A 23,520-nucleotide genomic window follows, 5' to 3' on the forward strand; every position below is an offset into this window, starting at 1 on the left:
CCTGGCTCCAAAATGAAGAGGAATCACCAGAATATCAAAGTTTATTGTAAATCTATGCCACACTTCCAACCATGATCAGCAATGGAGGAGAAAAAGCTAATCACAACCCTTAAAAATATACCATTTCCAAGGATGAGATAGAAACACTGATAGCACCTTTTTCAGCTAAACTAGTTGGGTTTTTAAAATAATCTTCCAACTGTCAGCAAATCTGAATGATACTTTCTTTAAAGTTTTCAATATCATGGAAACAATTGTATAAAGAAGAAAGAGTGCCTTTTTAAAGATACAGATTGTGTCATAAAATTTCAGGAGGACAATAACTAATTAAAATTAAAAATGGAGCTTATTTGAAATCTTGGTCACAGGAACACCACTGAAGAAAAACTTGTTCTCCCAGCTAGCAGCTCCTGGCTCAAAGCAATACATATATGGGCCACACTGGAGGATCATTTTACCCAGAATAAGGTCTGGCCCAGCCCTGGAAGCTGTCATCATTGCAGCCTCTTCCTATGTAATCAAGTGAATTATTCTAAGTCTAGAGAAAGGCCTACATGGCACTTAACCTTTTATTTTGTAGCTATTTCTGGGGCACCATAGCTAACACACTGGTCAGAAATATAGAAAAGATGCCACTTTTCAGGTAACACATTAGTCAGAAATATAGAAAAGATGCTGCTTTTCAGGTTTGAAAATAATGTTGGGCTGGTTACAGCTTGTTTTCTGAGCCTGGACAATGAATAAGAGTTTCACTATGATACCTCTATAAGTGGAACTTAATACAACTATGTATTAAATCTTTGTAACTTAGTAGCAAGAGATAGTTCTGATATATTGCTATATAAAAAATGCATTTCACAATAGCATATAACATAATGCAGGCATACCTCATTTTATTGTGTTTCACAATTAATAATGTTAATAACTAATAATTAATGGTGAATTTAGGGGAGACATGTCATGTGAATTTACAAGTAGTTCTGCTACAACATGGCATATGAGCTTCTAAAAATCACTACACTATGCAAAAATAAAAACCACAGAGCTTATGGGAAAGAAGAGGTTAGGGTATAACACTCAAAAACTTTCTCAGCAACACAAAAAGATGGGAACTTGATAAAAATGGTGGCACAGTTTTATACATGTTAAGTGGTTAAGAAACATAGGCAAGCCTCGTTTTATTATGCCTTACTTTATTGCACTTTGCAGATATTGCACTTTTTACAAATTGAAGGTTTGTCAGGCAAGTTTATCCATGCCATTTTTCCAATAGTATGTGCTCACTTCATATCTCCGCGTCACATTTTGGTCATTCTTGCAATATTTCAAACTTTCATTATTATAGCTATTATGATGATGGTCTGTGATCAGTGATCTCTGATGTTACCACTGTCATTGTTTTTAGGCATCATAAACTGCACCCATGTAAGACAGTGATCTTACTCAGTAAATGTTGTGTGTGTTCTGACTGGTCCAGTGATTGACTGTGTGTGTGTGTGCGTGCGTGTGTGTGTCTCCCCACCCCCCCAATCCTTCCTATTCCCTGAGACACAACAATATTGAAATTAGACCAATTTTAATAACTCTAAAATGGGCTCTATGTGTTCGAATGAAAGGAAGAGTCACACATCTCTCACTTTAAATCAAAAGTTAAGGAATGATTAAGCTTAGTGAGAAGATCACACCAGGCATAATATTCCCTTAAGCCAAAGTCTAATCCAGAGCAAGGCCCTAACTCTCTTCAATTCTATAAAGGCTGAGCAAGGTAAGGAAGCTGCATAAGAAAAGTATGAAGCGGCCGGGCACGGTGGCTCACACCTGTAATCCCAGCACTTTGGGAGGCCGAGGCGGGCACATCACGAGGTCAGGAGATCAAGACCATCCTGGCTAACACAGTGAAACCCTGTCTCTACTAAAAATACAAAAAAATTAGCCAGGCATGGTGGCAGGCATCTGTAGTCCCAGCTACTCGGGCGGCTGAGGCAGGAGAATGGTGTGAACCCGGGAGGCGGAGCTTGCAGTGAGCCGAGATAAAGCCACTGCACTCCAGCCTGGGTGACACAGCGAGATGCTGTCTCAAAAAAGAAAAAAAAAAAGTATGAAGCTAGCAGAGGTTGGTTCGTTACATTTAAGGAAAGAAGACATCTCCATAATATAAAAATGCAAGGTGAAAGAGCAAGTGCTGATATGTAAGCGGCAGCCAGTTATTTAGAAGATCTAGCTAGGATCATTGATGAAGGTGGCTACACTAAACAGATTTTCAGTGTAGATGAAAGAGCCTTATGCTGGATGAACACGCCATCTAGGACTTTCACTGCAAGAGGGAAGAAATCAATCCCTAGTTTCAAAGGACAGGCTGACTTTCTTACTAGGGACTAATGCAGCTGGTGACTTTAAGCTGAAGCCACTTATCATTTACCATTCTGTAAATCCTAGGGTTCTTAAAAATTATGCCAAATCTACTTCATTGGTGCTCTATCAGTGGTACAACAAAACCTGGATGACAGCACATATGTGTATGTGCTCGCTGTCAATACTTCTAGTTACTCAAGAGCCCTGATGGAGATGTACAAAATTAATGTTGTTTTCATGCCTGCTAACACAAGATCCATTCTGAAGCCCATGGATCAAGGAGTAATTCTGACTTCCAAGTCTTATTCAAGAAATGTTGTGACGCTACAGCTGCCATAGATAGTGATTCCTAGATGAATCTGGGCAAAGTAAATTGAAAGCCATCCAGAAAGAGTTCACCATTCTAGATACCATTAACAACACTTGTAATTTGTGGGAGGATGTCAAAATATCAGCATTAACAGGAGTCTGGAAGAAGTTAATTCCAAGCCTCATGGATGACTCTGAGGGGTGCAAGACTTTAGTGGAGGAAGTAACTGCAGATGTGGAAGAAATAGCAAGAAAACTAGAAGTGGAGCCTAAAGATGTGACTGAACTCTTGCAGCCTCATGATAAAACTTGAACAGATGAGTCAGACCTTCTTACAGATGAGCAAAGAAAAGTGGCTTCTCAAGATGGAATTTGCTCCTGGTAAAGATGGTGTGAACACTGTGGAAATGACAACAAAGGACTTAGAATATTACATCCACTAAATTGATAAAGCAGTGGCAGGGTTTGAGAGGACTGACACCAATTTTGAAGGAAGTTTTACTGTGGGTAAAATGCTATCAGACAGCATCACATGCTGCAGAGTCTTTCATGAAAAGACGACTCCATTAATGTAAAAAACTTCATTCCTGTCTTATTTTAAGGAATTGCCACAGCCACCCCAGCCTTCAGCAACCATCACACTAATCAGTTCTGCAGCCACCAACATGGAGGCAAGAACCTCTCTCCCAGTAAGATTATGACTCACTGAAGGCTCAGATGATTGTTCGCATTTCTTTTAGCAATAAAATATTTTTAAATTAAGGTATAGATATTGTTGGCCAGGTGCGGTGGCTCATGCCTGTAATCCCAAAACTTTGGGAGGCTGAGGCAGGTAGATCACTTGAGGTCAGGAGTTCAAGACCAGTCTGGCCAACATGGCAAAACCCCATCTCTACTAAAAATATAAAAATTAGTCGGGTGTGGTAGCACATGCCTGTAATCCCAGCTACTCGGGGGTGCTGAGGCACCAGAATCGCTTGAACCCAGGAGGTAGAAGTTGCAGTGAGCCAGGACTGCCCCACTGTACTCCAGCCTGTGCAACAGAGTGAAACTGTCTCAAAAAAAAAAAGGTACATACATTTTTTTAGACATAATGCTAAAATATGAACATAACTTTCATACGCACGAGGAAACAAAAAAAATCATGTGACTCATTTTATTGTGATATTCACTTTACTGTAGTGGCCTGGAACAAACCTACAATATCTTAGAAGTATGCCTGTATTCTATAATTATATATCAATATTCATGATACAGAGAAAAGTATGTTCACCAAAGAGTTAACAGTGGTTATCTCTGGGTGGTGGAATTTTGGTGATTTTTATTTTTATCTCCATGCCTTCTTTTACTATGACTTTTTATGGGCAACATGTGTATTTTTTATAATCAGAAGAAAACAACATAGCAACTTTAAAAATAATTTTACAGGAGAGACAATTCATGGAGATGGATGTGTGTGCACATGGTCCCAGAGCCTCCCTAACTCCCCTTGTGCTATAATCTTCCAAAGAATTTGAGGGGGCTCTGCCCCTCTTGCCCTCTACCCTCAGAGCCCAGAGCACCCCTGGGCGACGTCTGCAGATCCCTGTCCTCCCTCTACATCCTGCCCTCGGTCCAGCAGTGTGAGTGAGCTGCTCCTGCACTGGGGCCAGCCATTCAAGGAGCAAGGAAATATTATGCAAGAGCACAGGAAGTCAGAGGAGACAGGATTCTGGGCAGGCCTGGCAAGGAGTCTGTGTGAACTCCAGTGAACAAGCAGACTTTGCTCAGTGGGGCCGAAGCCAGCAGAAAGCCTTCCCAGGGCAGCAAAAGGGAGCCGTCCACCTCATGTCTCTGGCCAGTGGGCAGCCATCCAGAACTTGATGTACCTGATGTGAGGCAGATAAACCCAAGTCTCAATATTTCTACTCTTCTGGCCCAAGTTCAAGGTGACTCCCCGACACTTATGCACTGTGACTCACCTCCGTCCCACAGTATGCACCCCCGCCCCCTCTGTACAACATGACTTCATTCAGTGATTTTCAAACCTGCTCCTCTCACGGCCACCAGCTTTCCAGTTCAGTCCTCTCTCACTGTCTCAGAATGAGGGACACAGTTCCTCCGGCTTGCCTGCAGGGAGTGGCTCACATCAGTATCAGCGCTGAAAACTTCAGATACGTTCATGTACGTGTACATGAGTCACAGCGGCCACAACCTCTTCTTTTGCAGTAGTTGATATTTTGGAAGCCCCAATCCAACTGGCAGGGCAGAGATCATATCAACCATCTAACAGAAGTGGAAACTGAGGCACAGAGGGAGTGCAGTGTGACCTAGTTGAGGGTGCTCACCATCACCCCAGCAGCCTGCCTCCTTCTCCCTGGCATCGGGAGATGGAGACACTACCCCTCCTGCAAGCACAACTCTCCCTTTTTGTAGAAACCACTGGGCAGCCCAGCTTCTCATACCCTAGCCCACCTCCTTCTTGAGGGTGGTGGTCCTGCTGCTGTCATGGCAGTGGGCTGGGCCATGCCCAACAGTGACTTCCAAGTCTCTCCCCCTCTACAACAGAACCTCCTCTTGGAGAACGGGGAGTTCCTTCCTACAACCTCCCACCAATTATCTTTAATCATCCACCCTCCTTCCCTCTAAGGGAGCATGTGAAAACAGGAGTCAGGACCAGGCTCCACTTGAAATTTACTTCACCATGGAGCTGGAACCCTACTGGGGATCTCTGAGCCAATTTTGACTGGTTCCCATGTACTAGTCCATTTGGAAGATGGGGAAACTGAGGCCCAGAGATATCATCCAGCTGGTTAGCACTTGCCTTTGCTGACTAGCAGGCCACAGGAATAGATATGCAAATAGGATGTTTTCCCGAACAGAAAGGACCTAGATCTGAGTGGACGGATAGTCAGGGCTGGGTAGAAATGGGGCTGTAGTCCTAGGACCCCCAATCCCTTTGGCATCTGTGGAGGGGCAGGCAGTGGCGTTTCAACATGCAGAGCCAGCCATGTAGAGAGTGACACCCACCCATTCACTGCCCCCGGCCTGATAATTGCTAATTGTGGTAGGAACTGACAGTGGCATTCTCCTGGGACTATGTTGTGTATTTCCAGACGCCACCAACACACAATGGCCTCTACTCCTCTGGTGTAAACACTGCCAAATAAGACAAACAATAACATCACCACGACAGAAAAAGAAGGTGCCAAGAGAGACAGCAGGGGTCTGTGGAAAGAGTCTGGGTCTGGGAGCTGTTCAGGTAGGCACTGCCACTCTCTGGTGATCACATTTTTGTGCCTCAGTTGTTTCATCTATTTGACAAAAAAATGACAAAAGCTTCAATCTATATAAAGAGCTTTGAAAAAAAAAATGAGCACTGAACAAATATAAGAAATAATAGGCTGGGCGCGGTGGCTCAAGCCTGTAATCCCAGCACTTTGGGAGGCCGAGACAGGCGGATCACGAGGTCAGGAGATCGAGACCATCTTGGCTAACACGGTGAAACCCCGTCTCTACTAAAAAATACAAAAAAAATTAGCCGGACGTGGTGGCGGGCACCTGTAGTCCCAGCTACTTGGGAGGCTGAGGCAGGAGAATGGCGTGAACCCGGGAGGCGGAGCTTGCAGTGAGCCGAGATTGTGCCACTGCACTCCAGCCTGGGTGACAGAGCAAGACTCCGTCTAAAAAAAAAAAAAAAAAAGAAATAATAATGTTGAAGACAAAGACCCAACAACCCCAGATTATTTCACTGAACAAACATTTAAGAAGCACCTCCTGTGTGCAGGCACCGCCCCAAACCCAGAGGATATGGCAGTAAGCATGTAATGCGCGGTCCCTGCCTTCATGAAGCTTACAAACTAGGGGGCAGCAAAGGTGATAGATAATAAGCAAATCAATTACGACATGTGGGGCTGGTCACTATGGCTCACGCCTGTAATCCCAGCACTTTGGGAGGCCGAGGTGGGCAGATCACCTGAGGTCAGAATTCAAGACCAGCCTGGCCAACATGGTGAAACCCCGTCTCTACTAAAAATACAAATATGGCATGGTGGTGTACGCCTGTAATCTCAGCTACTCAGGAAGCTGAGGTGGGAGAATCGCTTGAACCTGGGAGGTGGAAGTTGCAGTGAGCTGAGATTCCGCCATTGCACTCCAGCCTGGTGACAGAGTGAGACACTGTCTCAAAATAAATAAATAAATAAATAAATAAATAAATAAATAAATAAATAACATGTGGGAAATGCTGTTAAAACAAAACAAAACAAAACAGGAGGGAGGTTATCTAAAAGAGTTGAGAAAATGCTTCCCTAGGGAGGTGATATTTAAGCTGAGACCTGAAGGCCGAAGTCAGCTGGCCAGCCTCATGGGTGGGGCTAAGGGATGAGCAAGCTTAGGCATTAGGGGCATCAGAGATGTTACAGATGAAGGATCAGAGGCCAGAGCTGAGTGGCCTGTCACATCTCATGGTCAGTATGTAGCACAGCCAGACATTTGCACTCAAAGCCTTTTTTCCACTGTTAGAAACACTAGAAGGTCAAGGTGTCTTTTAGGTGTCAGCATTCACTCTATTTCTCTATCGGCTAGTAGCTGTCTGACCTCTTAAAGACCATAGGCAAGTCATCTGCTTTCTTTGGGAGCCCACAATTAGGTCTTGCTCATAAGATGCAAAGCAACAAGTAGGACCTGAGCAGACATGGTACAGATGTAGCTCTTTAGGTTTAGAGATTTGGGTGTGCTGAGTTGAAGGGATATTCCCATTCTCGACAGACTCACATCTGGCACAAACAATCTCCATCTCCACAGGGGAGGGAAAAACGGGTCAGATGTGGAAAGGAGCATAACTGGTCAGACCCTTTATCCAGAATCCTGGAAGTGTCCTTGGTCTCTTGGTATAATCAGATTTCCTCACATCTCAGGGTATGGGCAAAAATAGAACTTATAGCCAAAAATCATTGTTAGCAAAAACTAATAATTCTGAAAATCCCAGCCAGGTAAGAAATTTAAAGGCCTGAGAGCAAGAGTCTCCTAGCTTTTCCTAAGGCTCCCTTCCAACTGCAGCCAAATCACATCTACAGGCAATAATGTACCTAATGATTATATTGCTGTGCTTGTTAATAATGATGCCTTGAAGGTCTGCCCTTTATACTTTTCAAAGTTCTATTGAGATAATAGTTGCAAAAGTGATTTTTAAAATGTAATAGACTTTAAAAATGCATGGTTTTATGAAACTCTAGCTCATTTCAAACTCATAATAGTACTCTGAGAAAGCAGCAAATATGTCTAACCCCATTTAGAAAGGGGTTAAAGAAAGAAAGGTTAAATTACCTGTCCTAGGTCACACACATCATAGAAAGATCTAGAAAAGTCTTTCGAACTCCTAGAGACTTGAGAGCTCCTCTGAACCCCATGTGGAGGTAGGCTTTGCCAGGGACACAAAAAGAGAGAAGGTGACTCGGGAGCATTTACAATCCATTTGGCAAGATAAAAGCCAAGAAACACAGAACCCTGTGGTCATCCCAACGCTAATTTTGGAGGCAAAGAAATTCAAGTGGGTGAAAGTTTGTCTCTCTCCAAAATAAACATGTACTCTGCCTTGTCCCTGAAGATCTAACTCAAGAAGAATTAAGTTGTCGTCATTGCCCTGGTAATATTTGGAGCCATACAAGGAGATACAGGTGGCCTGGAATCACCAGGCTTATGTTGATTTGGGTATGGAAAATGGTTTCAAATGTGCTCAAAAGAGATGGCTCAGGAACAAAGGAATCAATGCTCACAGTCACCCACACTCCTTTCTGCCTGGGTTTTCTGCTCACCAGGCTTTCCCAAGGCCTTGGGCTGGCTGATGGCCACAGTGACCACACCACCCTCAGGTGTGCCCGTGTCTCAACATCTCACTAGCCAAGGTGGGGAAAAGTACTTCCTAGGAGTTCAGCAAAGGCAACACTGCAACTTTTCAAAAGGATGTTTTACTTTAAAAAGGAAGAGAAAAGGAAATGAACACAACGGAATAGACATGGATATGTTCATAGGTTTCACACTCTAACAGAGATCTAGTCACAGGTTAGCTTGGTAGGACATCTTCCTTTTCCTTCTGGAGGTCCACCTGGAGCTGTGAGAAGGTAGATGCTAGACTTAAATTTCTTTTTCTTTTTTTTTTTTTTTTTGAGACGGAGTCTCGCTCTGTCCCCCAAGCTGGAGTACAGTGGTATGATCTCGGCTCACTGCAACCTCCGCTCCCGGGTTCACGCCATTCTCCTGTCTCAGCCTCCCAAGTGGCTGGGACTACAGGCGCCCACCACCACGCCCGGCTAGTTTTTTTTTTTTGTATTTTTAGTAGAGACGGAGTTTCACCATGTTAGCCAGGATGGTCTCGAACTCCTGACCTTGGGATCTGCCCGCCTCGGCCTCCCAAAGTGCTGGAATTACAGGCGTGAGCCATCGCGCCGGGCTAGACTCAAATTTCTAGCCATGGCAAGATTTGGGTAAACAACACTTTCTGGCCTAGGGGAGTTCTTAGGAGATTCTTGAGACTAGTTCCCTTAGTTTGGGCTGCACTGTGCTCCAGTGCAGGAAAGGACTGCAGGTCCTGGTTCTGACAGTCCAGGCTCCTTTCCACCTAACTGCAGAGGGCCCTTCCCTGCTCTCAGACCTGAGGCTCAGCAGCCTGCACAGAGTAGGCAATGAGCAGAGGATGACTGTAGAGTAGGTGATTGAACCAACCAATCCTGCCTGGACCAGGCAGCAGTTTCCCAGTTCTACAGGCATTTATTACTAGAGGGACAGAAAAGGAATAAGAGGCCAAACATGCCAGGCGCGGTGGCTCACGCCTGTAATCCCTGCACTTTGGGAGGCCAAGGCAGGCAGATCACGAGGTCAGGAGATCGAGACCATTCTGGTTAAAACAGTGAAATCCTGTCTCTACTAAAAATACAAAAAATTAGCCAGGCATGGTGGCAGGCACCTGTAGTCCCAGCTTCTGGGGAGGCTGAGGCAGGAGAATGGCGTGAACCCAGGCAGTGGAGCTTGCAGTGAGCCAAGATCGCGCCACTGCACTCCAGCCTGGGCAACAGAGTAAGACTCCCTACCCGCCCCCCGCCAAAAAAAAAAAAAAAAAGACCAAACATGCAGTTGTCATTGTGAGGTTAAATTCCAAGCCAAAAGTACTCAGGAGTTATATGGCCTCCCTCAAAGTACCAGTGGACAGAGTGAGCTAAAGTGACTTGGATGAGACCGGCTGGCCTCTACTGGTCCCTGGAATGGAATCTTCTCCAGTGATTTGGGATCTCTGGCCAAGGCCTGGCCCACAGTGTTCAGCTGTGACTTTAAGTGCTTCTAAATTCCTCCAGGGAAAAGGTTACACCTGCTCAAGGAGGGAAAAACCCCCAGCTGCTCTACCCAGGTGACTTCAGGAAGACGGCTCCTTTTTTCCCTCTTCTGGCGGTATCATCCCAAGAACTTGAGTTAGGGCTTTAGGGAATGTTGTGACCAACACTAGGAAAGGAGAAGGTCAAGGAACAACTTGGTCACAGTGCTCTGTACAGGGTGTGCAATTAACAGTTATTGGTAGAAACTCATAAAAGGGATGGTCTGACTTGGATTTGGCTGTTTCATGCCCTACAAATAGTGGGATGTTGAAGGGACTGTTCTATCTTTCCATAATGGTTAGACTCAAAAACCTAGAATCCAGAATGAGAAAAGAATGAGAGCCTCATCAAATAATGAGAGGGACAAAGGTTTTACCGTCAGAAAGAGAACATGGGGATGAGGGTCACTGCTATTTTAGGATACAGCAAGCAGTCCTCTTCCAGCTCCCACTCCATAGACTAGGAGACTCAGACATGGCATTTATTACCCTGAGAAGTGGTACAGGCCAAAAAGAAACATATTATCGGACTGATTTGGGCACATTCACACATGACTGATTTACTAAGGGCTAGCAGGGGAGGCTTTGAGGTCAATATTATAGAAGACAAATCATGGCCTCCTACAGCCACCCACTTGGTGCTCACACTAGAGCCAGGCTTCTGGTTGGAGGGCTAATGGAGATGTCCTGAGCAGCTTCTCATGTGCCAGAAGAGGCATGCGCTGCTCCCATGGCCCCAAGGCAACCCAAAGATTCCATCACAACATGACTCAGGAAGGCCTGCCCCTGAACTTCCCAATGCCAGCCCAGGCCTGGTCCTCAACTCGTTTCTGCTAACAGAGCTCCAGATCCAGCTTTGGAAGGAACTGGCTCACCAGTCCTGGCCTGCACACTCTGTTTATTCCTGCCTCCTCGTTTTACTTATGCAATTCACCTCAAATGGAATGCCCGATACTCATGTGCCTATCCATATTCTACCTTATCTTCAAGACAGACCTAGATCTTCATGCTCCTCCAGGAAACCTCTCTGTAATCTCCACTAATCACTTCCCTAACTATTCCCAGTACACAAGATCTATTTACCCTTACTCTCACTTTATTACTATCAATCTTCCATTGTTTGCTCAATGTTTTATCTGAGTTGGTTTTGACTTCCTAACAAGATGGCAACATTGTAAAGCCAGAGCTTGGACATCCATTAACATAAACCATCTTATATTGCTTAAACAAATCATTTTAGGACATCCTGAGTTCAGGGTCCATCTAACGCCTCTTTGTAACCTCACCCTGTACAGCATAGCACCTGAATTTGGGAGAAACCTATAAATGTCTACACACAGTGATGATCCCCACAAACCCTCCTATACGCATGGTGGATAACCAATGAGGATAAGTTAGGTTGATGTGAGCAAAGTGTCTACCTGTGCTTCCAGTTCTCTACACCAAACTCCCAAAGTTCCTGACACAGACAGAATTACTCAGTCTACAAATAATTACTGAGCACCTAAAGAGACCTCTATTCTGACTTCTGTGGGGAAAAAAATAACAGGAAAAAATGACTGGGTCCTTGCTCTTGAAGGGCTTACCACTTAAGTGGTGATCAGGGACATATGCCACCCCCAGCCTTCAAAAGCAAGTTGTAAAAGCGTCATACAAATAACAAAACACAGACTGAAGACCATATACAAACACAGGGGTAACCAATGTGCAGTTAATCAGGGAAGGCTTCCCAGGGAAGATGATCTCTGAACTGAGAGCTAGTGCCCTCTTGCACAACTTCCCCATCTTGCTTTTAACTTTGAGATTAAGCTGGAGTATTTTGTTTGGCTGTACTCACCTTAGTGTATAAGGCATTCTTGAAGTGAAGAACTAATATAATACTAGCCTGATGTTTGCATCTGATATAAAGTTATGTATCAATAAGACCTGACTGTGGTCCCCCCAATTTTTTCTTTTCCTTTTTCTTTCTTTTTAAAGGGAAATAAGTAAAGGGGTCAAATCTACATAAATGAAGAAAGCAGAGCACAAGAGGCAAGCTTTCCAAGTAACCCAAGGGGCATGAACAAAGCAATTCTATTATTAAAAAAAAAAAAAAAAAAAACTAAGCACGATTTCAGAGCCCAAAAAAAAAAAAAAGTAAGGTATTAGGGCACATCAGAAAATCAGACATCCTTGGCCTTCAGGAACATGCTATATTGTTAGAAAGGCAAAAACAAATAAAGTGTCATTAGATAACAAGGAAATATAAGCGGGCTCTTTGGCAAACAACCAGAAGCTAGTAATGCAGGGAATGGGAGTACCACTGTGGAAATTTCTACGTTCCCTTAGTGATTTTGTGCAAGATTTCGGGAAGCCTGGGCTCACAATAGAAAAGTCGGAGCTATTGGAATAGGAAGAGAGGGGGAAAGCATCCAAATGGAGGAGCTAGTGTGAGGGAACAGAAGTGGGAATGGGTACGGAAGCACTGCCTTTGAGGCTGTGGGAGGAGGCTTGTGTATTAGGAACTTAGGAGGCACAGTGAATGATGGCGAATGGGTGATAGAGGTGGGGTGGGGCCCCTTGTAGTCAGCAAGGTGAACTCCCACTGCCATGGTGGCTGCCCTTGGGAAGAAAACTAGACCAAGGACCCATGTTTTCACTGAGGCCCTGAGTGTCTAGCTAGTCTTTGGAGATCCCTAAGAGAAGCACCCAAATGCACAAAAGAAACCCCTGTCCCACTCAGGATTCTCCGTGCTCCGAGGACAGGACAATCCTGCTGAGGAGGCCCAAAACAGCTGCAGGATCAGCACCACGCGGACCTCTTCCGGGGGACTAGGAGAGCGATCTCAGCAGCCAGGGTGCCTTCCAGTCAGTTAGCAGGGAAATGCACAGGGGCACTAATTTCCATGGAACTCCGGAAGACTCTAGAGAGTCAGGGGACCACACAGTGCCCAGCCACACAGACTAGGGTTTCCTTAGACGTCTTGGCCATGACAAAGGCCCTCACCAAATGGGAGGGACACATCAGCTGAGGCAAGACAAACAGAGTGATGGCAGGAAAGCCAAAAAACCAAGAAGAGCCTCAACTCCCATGCCCCACCCACCAATAACTCCCCCTAAGTCCCAGGTACAGAATAAAAGACAGACTCCTGCCGCACAATATGGTTACATTTATAGAAGCTCTCTTGTCACCAGTGAAATGTGACCTTCATACTTTCCTTATCTTAATATCTGGGTAAACATTTGTTGTGCAAGCACACAAATAAAGGTTCTAAAGGTGAAATGTGGTGTGTCCAACACCACCACACTGCTCCAAACCCAGGCCCCAGAGAGTCCTTTTAGCTCTGCAGAGGACTTCTCTCTCCCTTCACCCTGGGCACCAAGGCACCAAAATTAGCTTCGTCGACCTCAGCCAGCACTGGAGTGAACGCTGCCATTCGAAAATAGCATCTGAGAACTCTTGGAAACACAGGAGAGAAATACAAGGGTACAGTGGTTTGCAGAAACTTACTGCGAAAGCAATCTTACTGGAGTGCTTTTTTATCTAAATATACAGGAAAGGGGCATTATGAGGATTGACTCCAATCTGTGTAAAGTGAATTATATGCTTCTAGCTCCCATCCTGATTAATTCTATTAAGCGTGATTGTTTTCATCTAGAAAAATATTGTAGAGGTAACGTTCATAAAAGAGAGTTTATCAAATGACCCGTGCTTTGATCCCAAATTTTGCTGTACTAACTTGCACGGTCCTATTATTTCTAGACACACTCTAAAACATTGTGTCTCATTTCCCCATATATTTGATATATGTGATTTTTAAAATCTTATCTTGAAATGCAGAAGAAAGGATTCTCAAGCAGTCCCTCAAAAGGCACAATTTTCTGTTGTTTCTATGTGGAATTCATAAACAAAGCCAAGTAACCGATTTTTTCTGTGTGCTTAAAGGCACTCTTTCCTGCAACTGTGTGTGACGTATTTTTCCAGGACAATCTTTCTCAATACTCCAAAGTGCTTCAGTAACAGGAAGTCGTAAAGGTAGGAAGGAGGCCTGTAAATATTTGCTGTAATTACTCATTAGTAATGAGAATGGTTGGCATTGAATTTTGAGTCACCCTTTTGTGCTCATGGCTCATTACCTTGTAACTGGAGCCCAAGGTGGTACATATGGGCCTTCCCTCACCATGGACACCCAGGTCCACTTGTAGGTTTTTCAGACAGTGTGGCTTGTTTCTCTCAGCACCTCCATTTCCCAAATATAAAGGAAGGAAAGAATGATGGTCTTCTTGCTCCCTGCCCCCTACCCAGAGGCAGTCAGGAAAAATCTTATACAAAGTAGTGACAGTATGCAAAGTTTTTATCGAGAGTAAAATATGTGTATTTTTTTAATACTATACTAATACAACATGGAGAGACAGATAAATACTGCCTGGGTAGACACACAGCACAATGATTTAAGTGATTACCAAAAAATAATCATATACTTTAACAGATGTATTTTAAACAACGTATAAAATGCTTCTGAACTTTCTCAGATTCAGCTCATGTGTCCTCTTATTCATAACAAGCCACTGACTCCCCATAGTCACAGGCCAACATCAGGGCACCTCAGACTAAAAATGAGACCAAAAAACTCAACTAAAGCTGTTACAGAATTGATTAACTTGTAAGAATACTATCGGCTGTACCCCCTGCTTCTGGGGGCAGCCTACAGGGCAATGGGGGTTACCTTCAGCACCACAGTCAAGAGTACAACATACTGGACCCACTTTCCTGACCATGTGTTTGATGACACAGCCTAACCACATAAAATCACTAATTTGTTATGATTGTTACCACTTCTTAGTTTTTTTTAATTGGAGAGTTCCATGGCTGGGGATGGGGGGGACAGTTCAAGAAGTCACTAGGGGTGTATAAGACACTTCTAACAATCCAAGTCCATGGCTTTGTAGAATTCAGAAAATGTCAGATGAGTACATGGCAAATAAATGTGTTTTAATGGGATCATTTTTCTCATTGACAAGACACCCTTTCTGAAATATTTTTCCACATGAGAAAAGGGTCTGTTCACAGGATCATTGTCTGGCATGGAAATTACTTACAACTTTAAAACTGAGGAATCTTTCCAAGTTCGGGGTGGTGGGGGCAGTGGGAAATGTACCTCCTGGAAACGTGGAACTTCTGGCAGTGATGTCATCTAGTAAGAGTTTTGCTGACGTACAAGTGGCCCCTGCAAACAGCCTAAGGCAGTCAAGCAAACAGGTATTTCTTAAGAAATTAGAAAAAGCAAGGTCACTTAGAAGAGGATAACATTCTTGTCCATTCCACACCTGACTCTTCAGCTCCAGGGATCTCACAAAGGGTCTCGCCACTCTTCTTCACTATATGCTTTCATCAGATCAGTTCTGTGGCTTCCAACAGTGGGAACAGACAACGGTCACCAAATTACACCCAACATGTACTTGAAAATTACAGATGCTGTTAGGGGCACCCCATGGATGACCACCACATGGACTGTGACGCACAGGTGCCAACACGGCTTGCTTCTCTCTTGGTTAAGGTATGTGTCAATGCAATTCTGTTTGACAGCACTGGAAAAACTCAAGGTACCCTCTAGGTTCACAGTGCAGAGGCCAACAGTGTGATGGCTGTGAAGGCTCAGGACTCATCAGCAAAAGGGCGCTATAGAAATGCAACATGCTATTATCACAACAATCACAGCTATTTTTTATCCCCCTATCCATTCTTTCCTTCCTGTGCTTGCAATTTCAAAAGGATCAAAAGAGCCACAGGAAGTCCTGTGCATCTTGATGGTTCTTCAGAAGCCACAGAGGAAGAGCTTCTAACAGGTTCTCCTGCACAATGGAGTCCGAAGGCTGAAGTTATTATTGAAGTCTTGCCACCAGCGAAGGGTGGGAGGTGGAAAGCTTTGAACTTCTTGGGGCAGGAGAGAACCACCTCCTGTCAGGGTCTAGGAAAACCCATGAAAAATAAGAAATTCCAGGAGTTCCATATTGGCCTTTCAGATCTTCCATCCCTATCTGCTTGTGAGGTTTGACGCAAGTGATAAATCACAAAAAGAGAAGTAATTATAATAATTATAAGGAAAACAACAAAGGCAGTTATCATTTATAGAGCACTTATTGTGAGTCAGAAGCGGTATTACATACTTTATAGATATCTTCAGTAAGGGAAGGATATATGGAACACCCATTGAGAGTATAGACTCTGGGGACCTCCTTTACTCAGATTGAATGCAGCTCTGCCCATGCTACCTATATGACCTTGGGCAGTTAACCTTTCTAGACTTCAGCTTTCCCATCAATGAAGTGGGGATAATAACAGGGCTTATCTCACAGGATTATTAATCCACATAAAGTTCTGAAGACGGCACTGGCACAAATAAGACTGTCAGTTTTTTGTTTTGTCCTGATGCAAAATACAATTCCTTTCTTTTTTTCTTTTTAAAACAGAGCTTCGCGTCACCCAGGCTGGAGTGCAATGGCACGATCTCGGCTCACTGCAACCTCCGCCTCCCGGGTTCATGCCATTCTCCTGCCTCAGCCTCCCAAGTAGCTGGGACTACAGGTGCCCACCACCACGCCCAGCTAATTTTTTGTATTTTTAGTAGAGACAGGGTTTCACCGTGTTAGCCAGGATGGTCTCGATCTCCTGACCTCGTGATCCGCCCGCCCTGGCCTCCCAAAGTGCCGGGATTACAGGTGTGAGCCACCGCGCCAAGCTGCAAAACATAATTTCTATTAAGAACACATACATTCCTAGTACATGAAGGTCCTCCAAATAACTGTTTGAGGATGATGGAATATTTGAGAATAAATTTGTTTTCACAGTCATTTTTCAGAAGCATTAACAAAATGAATCATACTAGTATTTACCCTGTGCAGGGCACTCAGCTTCCCGTCCTTCCAAGACTGAGGGCAGACATGTAGGTGGACAGACACGCCAGCCAGGGACAGGGAAGATTAAGCGGCACCTCAGAACCTTTACTAGATACACCATCCTCCTCCCCATTCTCCACCACAGGGAGCGGCAATGGCAGTGAAACACAAGAACTGCCTGGGATCTGAATAGAAAGATTCTGAAACATAAGGCAGTCACCAAATCAGGCATCCGAGAGCAAGGGCTTGCCTTTTCCCTAGCCTAGAACCTTCGAAAGGCTACTGAGAGCTGAACAGACTTCCTTCAGAACAAGTTGCTTCTATGCACAATGCCTTGCACACAGTTTCAGAGATTTACACGCCAGCCTCTGAAACCCATTCACAAAGCCTGGTTAAGAAGCTCCCTCTGCCTTCTTGGCCTTCCTGGAGTCATAGCTGTCTCCACTGATATTCTCGGGGGAACAGAAATTACTACCCATGTCATCTGTGGACCCCCGCCAGCTCCCTCTCCATGTCCCCACCCAAAGCAAGTGTGTAAAGAACAGGAAACATTCCATTTCAGGGGCCTGTCTGTGTATGGGGTCGAAGTACACAAAAAGGAATACATCACAGGGAGCCCTGTGTGTTTTCTTTCTTCTCATTATCCCCCAAACACTGCCTTCTCCCATTTGACCTTCCTTCTGAGCCAGTCTTTAAGCTGGTGGTCAGCACCTACCCTGTGTGGTTCCAGGGACACTAGGAACAAATTTCTCCACCTCTAAATACATATAATACTCTTAAATAATTGTGTGTGCTTATGTGTGTGGGGGGGGCGGGGGGGTGGTTATTACCTGAAATGCTACTCAGAGCTTATCTTTTGCTTCAAAATAATAGATTTCTACAGAAAAGCATGTAGGCTGTCAGCTCTTTATATTCTTTCTTTCTCTCTCTCTCTCTCTTTCTTTTGTTGTCTTGCTCTGTCACCCACGCTGGAGTGCAGTGGTGTGATCTTGGCTCATGGCAACCTCTGCCTCCTGGGTTCAGGCAATTCTCCTGCCTCAGCCTCTCGAGTAGCTGGGACTACAGGCACGTGCCACCACGCCTGGCTAATTTTTTATATTTTTAGTAGAGATGGGGTTTCACCATATTGGCCAGGCTGGTCTCAAACTCCTGACCTCGTGATCCGCCTGCCTCGGCCTCTCAAAGTGCTGGGATTACAGGCATAAGCCACGGTGCCCAACCCCTTATATTTTCACTTAAGCTTCCATGTATCTCCTTTTTTTTTTTTCTAATCAGACTAAGCAACTTGATAACCAGGACCATATCCCCTATTTTTTAGTATTCTCTTCAGCATTTTAGCCAGATTAGGAGTAGGTGTTCAATACAAGTTTGTTGTCTTATGGATTATATCTTAGGGAGAGTATCAGAGCTGGTGTACATCATGTGAACAGGCAGCATGGTATTGGTGGGGAGGGCGGTGGAAATATAGAGTACTAGGGCCCCAGGAGCCAATATTGCTAACTTGACAATATTGGTAAAAGACCTGTTATGAACTACCAGCGATGGTCAGTACTGAAAGCAAACGGGAAGATTCATCAGGCTAAAATGAAAAGGGAAACTAGCAGGTTGGCATAGGGCAGAACCAGGGAAAACAAAACAAAACCCCCAAAAAACTACTAGATAGATTTCCTGAAAAGTGGAAAAGCCTAAATCTCAAGACAATTAATGACAGCAAGTATTTTCAAATGTGTGAGCCTAAAATCCTGGAGCACTGAGAATTATCTCATTGGTTCCTTCCATTTCTAAACACTGCACTTAATACATTCCTAGAAAGTTGAGAATCACCCCCTCCTGCGCGCGCACACACACACACACACGCAGACAGAGAAAGGAAGAGGGACATTCTAAGTAAATTAAACTTAGTCTCATGGTTTTCACTTCTAGTGAAAATGCCAACTCACCCAGTATGAAAATCAATCTAGCAGCTGCTTGAATGTTCTCTACCTCCCACAGCAATGTGCTCCACTGGGAGTGGTCCTTGCATTGGTTTTGTTTAATGAGGTCTACCTATACAAGTAGATTTTTTCTAACTAAAACAGTGAATTCATACTTTCCAAAGTTTACAGACACTGGGAACAGCATCAATTCCAACTCTGCTTCTTTTTTTTTTTTCCCCCCCCCGCAAGAAGCAAACAGAATCACTTCTACTGCAGCCTAAAGGTGTTGATTAATTATCTAGAAAAGCAAATCTCCTTTCTATAAGGTTCAGCGGTTTGAGAGTTGTGATGGGGAGAACACTCCTTTGGAAATCATCCTCACTATCTAGAGATATTTCTGGGCTGGGGTACTCTCCTGTGAACAATAGGAACATACATACTTAATTGAAAGTAATAAACCAGGATTCCGACTTTTTTTTTTTCTTTCAGACAGAATTTCACTCTGTTGCCTAGGCTGGAGTGCAGTGGTATCTCAGCTCACTGCAGCCTCCGCCTCCCGGGTTCAAGCAATTCTCCTGCCTCAGCCTCCAGAGTAGCTGGGATTACAGGCACCCACCACCACACCCAGCTAATTTTTTGTGTGTTTTTAATAGAGATGGGGTTTCACCATGTTGACCAGGCTGGCCTTGAACTCCTGACCTCAGGTGATCCGCCACCTCGGCCTCCCAAAGTACTGGGATTACAGGCGTGAGCCACCACTACCAGCCCTGACTCTTATCAGCACTAATTTTCCTTATGACTGGAGAAGTCTTTTAACCTCTCTGGGCATCAGTCTCCTTATTCAGAAAGAGAAAAGTCTGACTAGATGGTTTCCATGGTCTCTTATAAAATATTTCTAGGCTCCCTATAAGCACCACTGAAAAAACTTGAAATGATGGCATTCTTTTGAACTTCATGAAAGCTGTATGAATTAAAACTTAAATACTCAAGCCAACAATGTGTTACATCAATTCTGTATCATCCTGCACTACTCATAATACAATGGAAACATATCAAGTGTTGAGGGAATATTTATTTAAAATATATGTTTAAATTGAGGGAAATTGTCCAACAATATTTTTTCCCTTCAGAGTTGGAATAATGATGGAGTTTGATTTGATTTTAGGAGAGGAACAACTAAGTCCAGCTGTCAGAAAGAGGGGAGAGAGCTTGAAAACTTCTGATCCAGGTGTCTCCAATTCCCCTTCCATGCTAGACCTGTACTGAGCACTACTGTAGAGGCACTCCGGGGAGGTGTCTGGACCTAGGTCTGGCTTTGGGACGGGACTTTGATCCCTGATTATGCAAGGATCTCATTTACATTTGCCTGAACCACTCCCCAAACGCCATGCACCCCAGAATTTCCACATTTTTTCCCAGTGAAAGGACTTGGGCATTCCTAATAGATGCATGCACAAAAAGGTGAAAGTGCAGTATCCCCACCCACCAGGCTTCAGTTTCTGACATTTGTGATGTCATCGCAAATGCCCACTACCACCAAAACTGGTACTATCGAGGCCAGCCAGCCAACTACCGTTTAGAAAGCAAACTCTTTTATTATTAAACATTAACATATTTATCGACGCGTTAACGTTTTGGGACACAATCATCTGCCCACTTTTTGAGGGGCCATTGTTAGAAGGAATATTCCAAATGTTCTGCCCACATTGCATTTGGGGGAAGAAATTGCTCTGCTAAACCAAAGAAACACAAAATGTAAGAACTAGTGGGCAGAATCATCAGCCGAGAGCCCTCTCACCGTCACATCGCCCTTGTGAGGCACTCAGGAAAGCTACAGCACCCACTTACATAACAACACCAACTTTCAATGCATTGGTTCATATATTTTAATTACATCTTAGTCGCTAAAGAAGCTGTAGCCAGCAAACAGACCCAGGCACGAAAAGTAAATGAGTCTCAAAATGGTTAGTCCAACAGGAATTGGACAGCCCCTTAAGGAGCTCTAGATGGTGAAGGACACGCTGTTTGCCCTGCCATTCTGCAGCACAAAAATCCAGGCAGGTCGAAGAGGGCGGACACCCTGGCGTGGCCACCAGCCCGGAGCCGCAGCTCACACAGCGGCTTCCAAGGCGTTTCGCAGGCAGTCCCGACAGTGGTTCTTAAAGCGGCCGCCCTCGCCAATAACTGGGAGTCAACGTTCTTCCCGCTCCCATTCCTGCTCCTTCTCTCTCTCCAACAGCCCGCTAACGAAGCAGGTACTGTAGCCAGGTGTGTCGAAATCATTTTTCCCCTGCTCCCAAGTTTCTCGGTATATACGGTACAAAACTGCACAAAACCCGGCGCTAAGGCGCGCAGGAGGAGCTGACACTTCACACATTTGTCAAGATTACTATCAGGCCCCACCTTGGCGATTGGCACATTCCCGATAGGCTTCGCAGTTGTAAAATACACAAGTTCCCTCGCCGGCTCCGGACCCGAGAGCGCCTGCAGAGGAGCTGTCTATAATTTTGCTTTTCGATGGTTCAGTCATTATTGGCATTATAACTGGTTTTCACAAAACGCACTGGAATCTTAGAGTCTTTTCCTTGTTCTGCTGCCTTCAAAAGACACGGAACCCCAGGACGGCTCCGAGGGCCCTGGGGATGTGCCGGCTGCAGTCTCAAGGCTCCCTCACTTGTCTTGGGTGTGAGGGCGCGACGGTGACGCGAAAGGGGGAACTGCGGCCAGGAAAGGGGAGCAGGACCCAGTCCCCTCCCCTAGCGATCCCGCAATGAAGGGCCCGGGCGCCGAGCCAGGACAGGCGCGATTCGCTCCCGTTTATCAAATCCTTATCGGTGCCCCGAGGTGGGAACCGCCGCTTTCGACCGGAGGATACAAGGTTTCTGGCTCCAGTCCCGTAGTGGAAGTTGGAACAAGAGCAAATCAACCTCGGCAGTGAGCCCTCCCGGCCAGTCACCTCCCTTCCTTCGCAGGTGGGCCCTCCTCATCCTCGCACCTCTTCACTACCGCCCTGCCGCTGGTTTCCTGCGGCTCAGGCGGTTCAGCCGGCCGCGCGTTGGATTCCAGCTTCCCGCAGCATAGCCTCGCCAAGCCGCGGCCGAGCGCGGGGTTGGAAGCTCCAGGCCACTGGGGCCGCAGGGGTGGAGACAGGAGGAGAAAGGGGACAGGCGGCGAGCCGCACACATATGCAGAAGATGAGGCCCTACCTGCTTCTGCCCCGCCGCGCAGAGGGCTCGAACCCTCGCTCGGGTAGCGCCAGGCCCGGCTGGACTGGGAGCGGCCGGGAGAGGGCGAGAGGGCAGCAAGAGTTGGCCGGAGTTGCCTCTCACCCAGTGCCGAGAGGTTCGCGAGAGCAGGCGGGCAGATCGTGGCTGCCCTTCCCTGTCCTCTTAGGAGACAGACACCCGGACCTGCCAGGGACGTCCAGTGTTGCTGTCCGCTCCCTACACACCGAACCACCTGCCCCCGCAGGGCAATCCAGGTCACTCACTACCTACTCTCCCCAGAGTTAAGGTGCGGCACGAGGGAAGTGGGTTCTCCAACCTCCAGTGGGGTGTGGAGCCGGGCAGCGGGGCGCTCTGAAGGGTCCTGGCTCTTCGGTGGGATTCTGTCCCTGAGCCGCTCTCCGCCTCCCGCCCCCCTTGCCCATTTGGGCCACGGCGCGGGCGTAGGAGCGCATTTGGAAGGACCCCGGGAATCCAGAGAAAAATAGAGACGTGGATGCTGCCCCAACATGAGAGACCAGAGAAAGTCGAGGACATGCACCCACAAACATTTCCAAGCGCCAGTGGCCACGGTAATCTGGTGCAGGGTGGCTGGGAGATTTTCAAAGGCACCGCGGAAGCACCTCCGACCTCCAGGCCATCTCCCTCGGCCTCCTGGCCTCGCTGCGCGCGCGGATCCCCGACTCCTCCGAGCCACAGAAGTCTCCACTGCAAAGCTGCTGCTCCGCGCCCCCAAACCGGGCACATGCTCTCCCCCTCACAGCCCTCCAAACCGAGCCTCGAGTTCCAAACACCTCTCCGCACTCTTCTCCCAAACACTCTCGGTCGCGCCTGCCCAGCGCAGCCCGGCACTGGCCTCGGACCGGCCCCTGACCGGCCCCCTGGTCGGCCCGGACGCCCGCTTACCTTTTCTTCTCCTTGTCAGCTGTCATTGTCGCTGTGGCCCTTTGAGACGTTCAGACGCCGAGCACCTGGGCTTCCCGGCGGGTGGGGAGCTGTGGCCCTCGTCCGCTCCCCGCGGCCCGGGCGGGTGGTGAAGGTCCGAGGTGCGCGCAGGTCCCGAGCGCCCCGCGCAGTCAGGTGGAAGGTGGCGCGCGGCGGGCTAGGTGCGGGGGTGGGGGTGGAGAAAGGTGACGGGGAGGAACCTGCGAGCGGAGGCGGGGTCGGGGAAGGAGTGGGTGGAGGCTGTCAGACCCGAAAAAAGGACGGCGAGAAGGGAACCCAAGTTCCTTTTTCCCTGGAAAAAGAGTCACTTTTCTGAGTTTTCAAGGAAAAAAAAAAGTGGCTCGAATGCTGGGAGTCGGAAGGAGTCGGAGGCTGGGCTGAGCTGACCATACAGTCTCAGGACACTGCCGAGGATTGTACGGCCGCCTCAGTAGCGCTGGGGCGGGAGAGCGGCGGGCGCCGGAGCTGTGTGGCGGGCCGCTCGCGAGTGTAAGGCTCCTGCGGCCGCCAGCCCACTTTAAAAACTCCGTCGGCCGGCTCGGGGCGGGCACTG

At 46.4% G+C, this 23,520-nt stretch overlaps 1 protein-coding gene across 2 annotated transcripts in view; it reads right to left on the reverse strand.

Moving 5' to 3' along the window:
- EPAS1 (endothelial PAS domain protein 1) overlaps positions 1 to 23,458 on the reverse strand; it is a 90,663-nt gene extending 67,205 nt beyond the window's left edge. For both annotated transcript variants that reach the window (XM_015112282.3, XM_077959632.1), the window contains exon 1: positions 22,929 to 23,458. In XM_015112282.3, the coding sequence (XP_014967768.1) occupies positions 22,929 to 22,954 (26 nt within the window). In that variant the 5' untranslated portion in view covers positions 22,955 to 23,458. The remainder of the gene's footprint in view (positions 1 to 22,928) is intronic.
- Between the last annotated feature and the right edge of the window lie 62 nt (positions 23,459 to 23,520).

The sequence above is a fragment of the Macaca mulatta genome, chromosome 13, assembly GCF_049350105.2.
Source record: "Macaca mulatta isolate MMU2019108-1 chromosome 13, T2T-MMU8v2.0, whole genome shotgun sequence".
NCBI lineage: Eukaryota > Metazoa > Chordata > Mammalia > Primates > Cercopithecidae > Macaca > Macaca mulatta.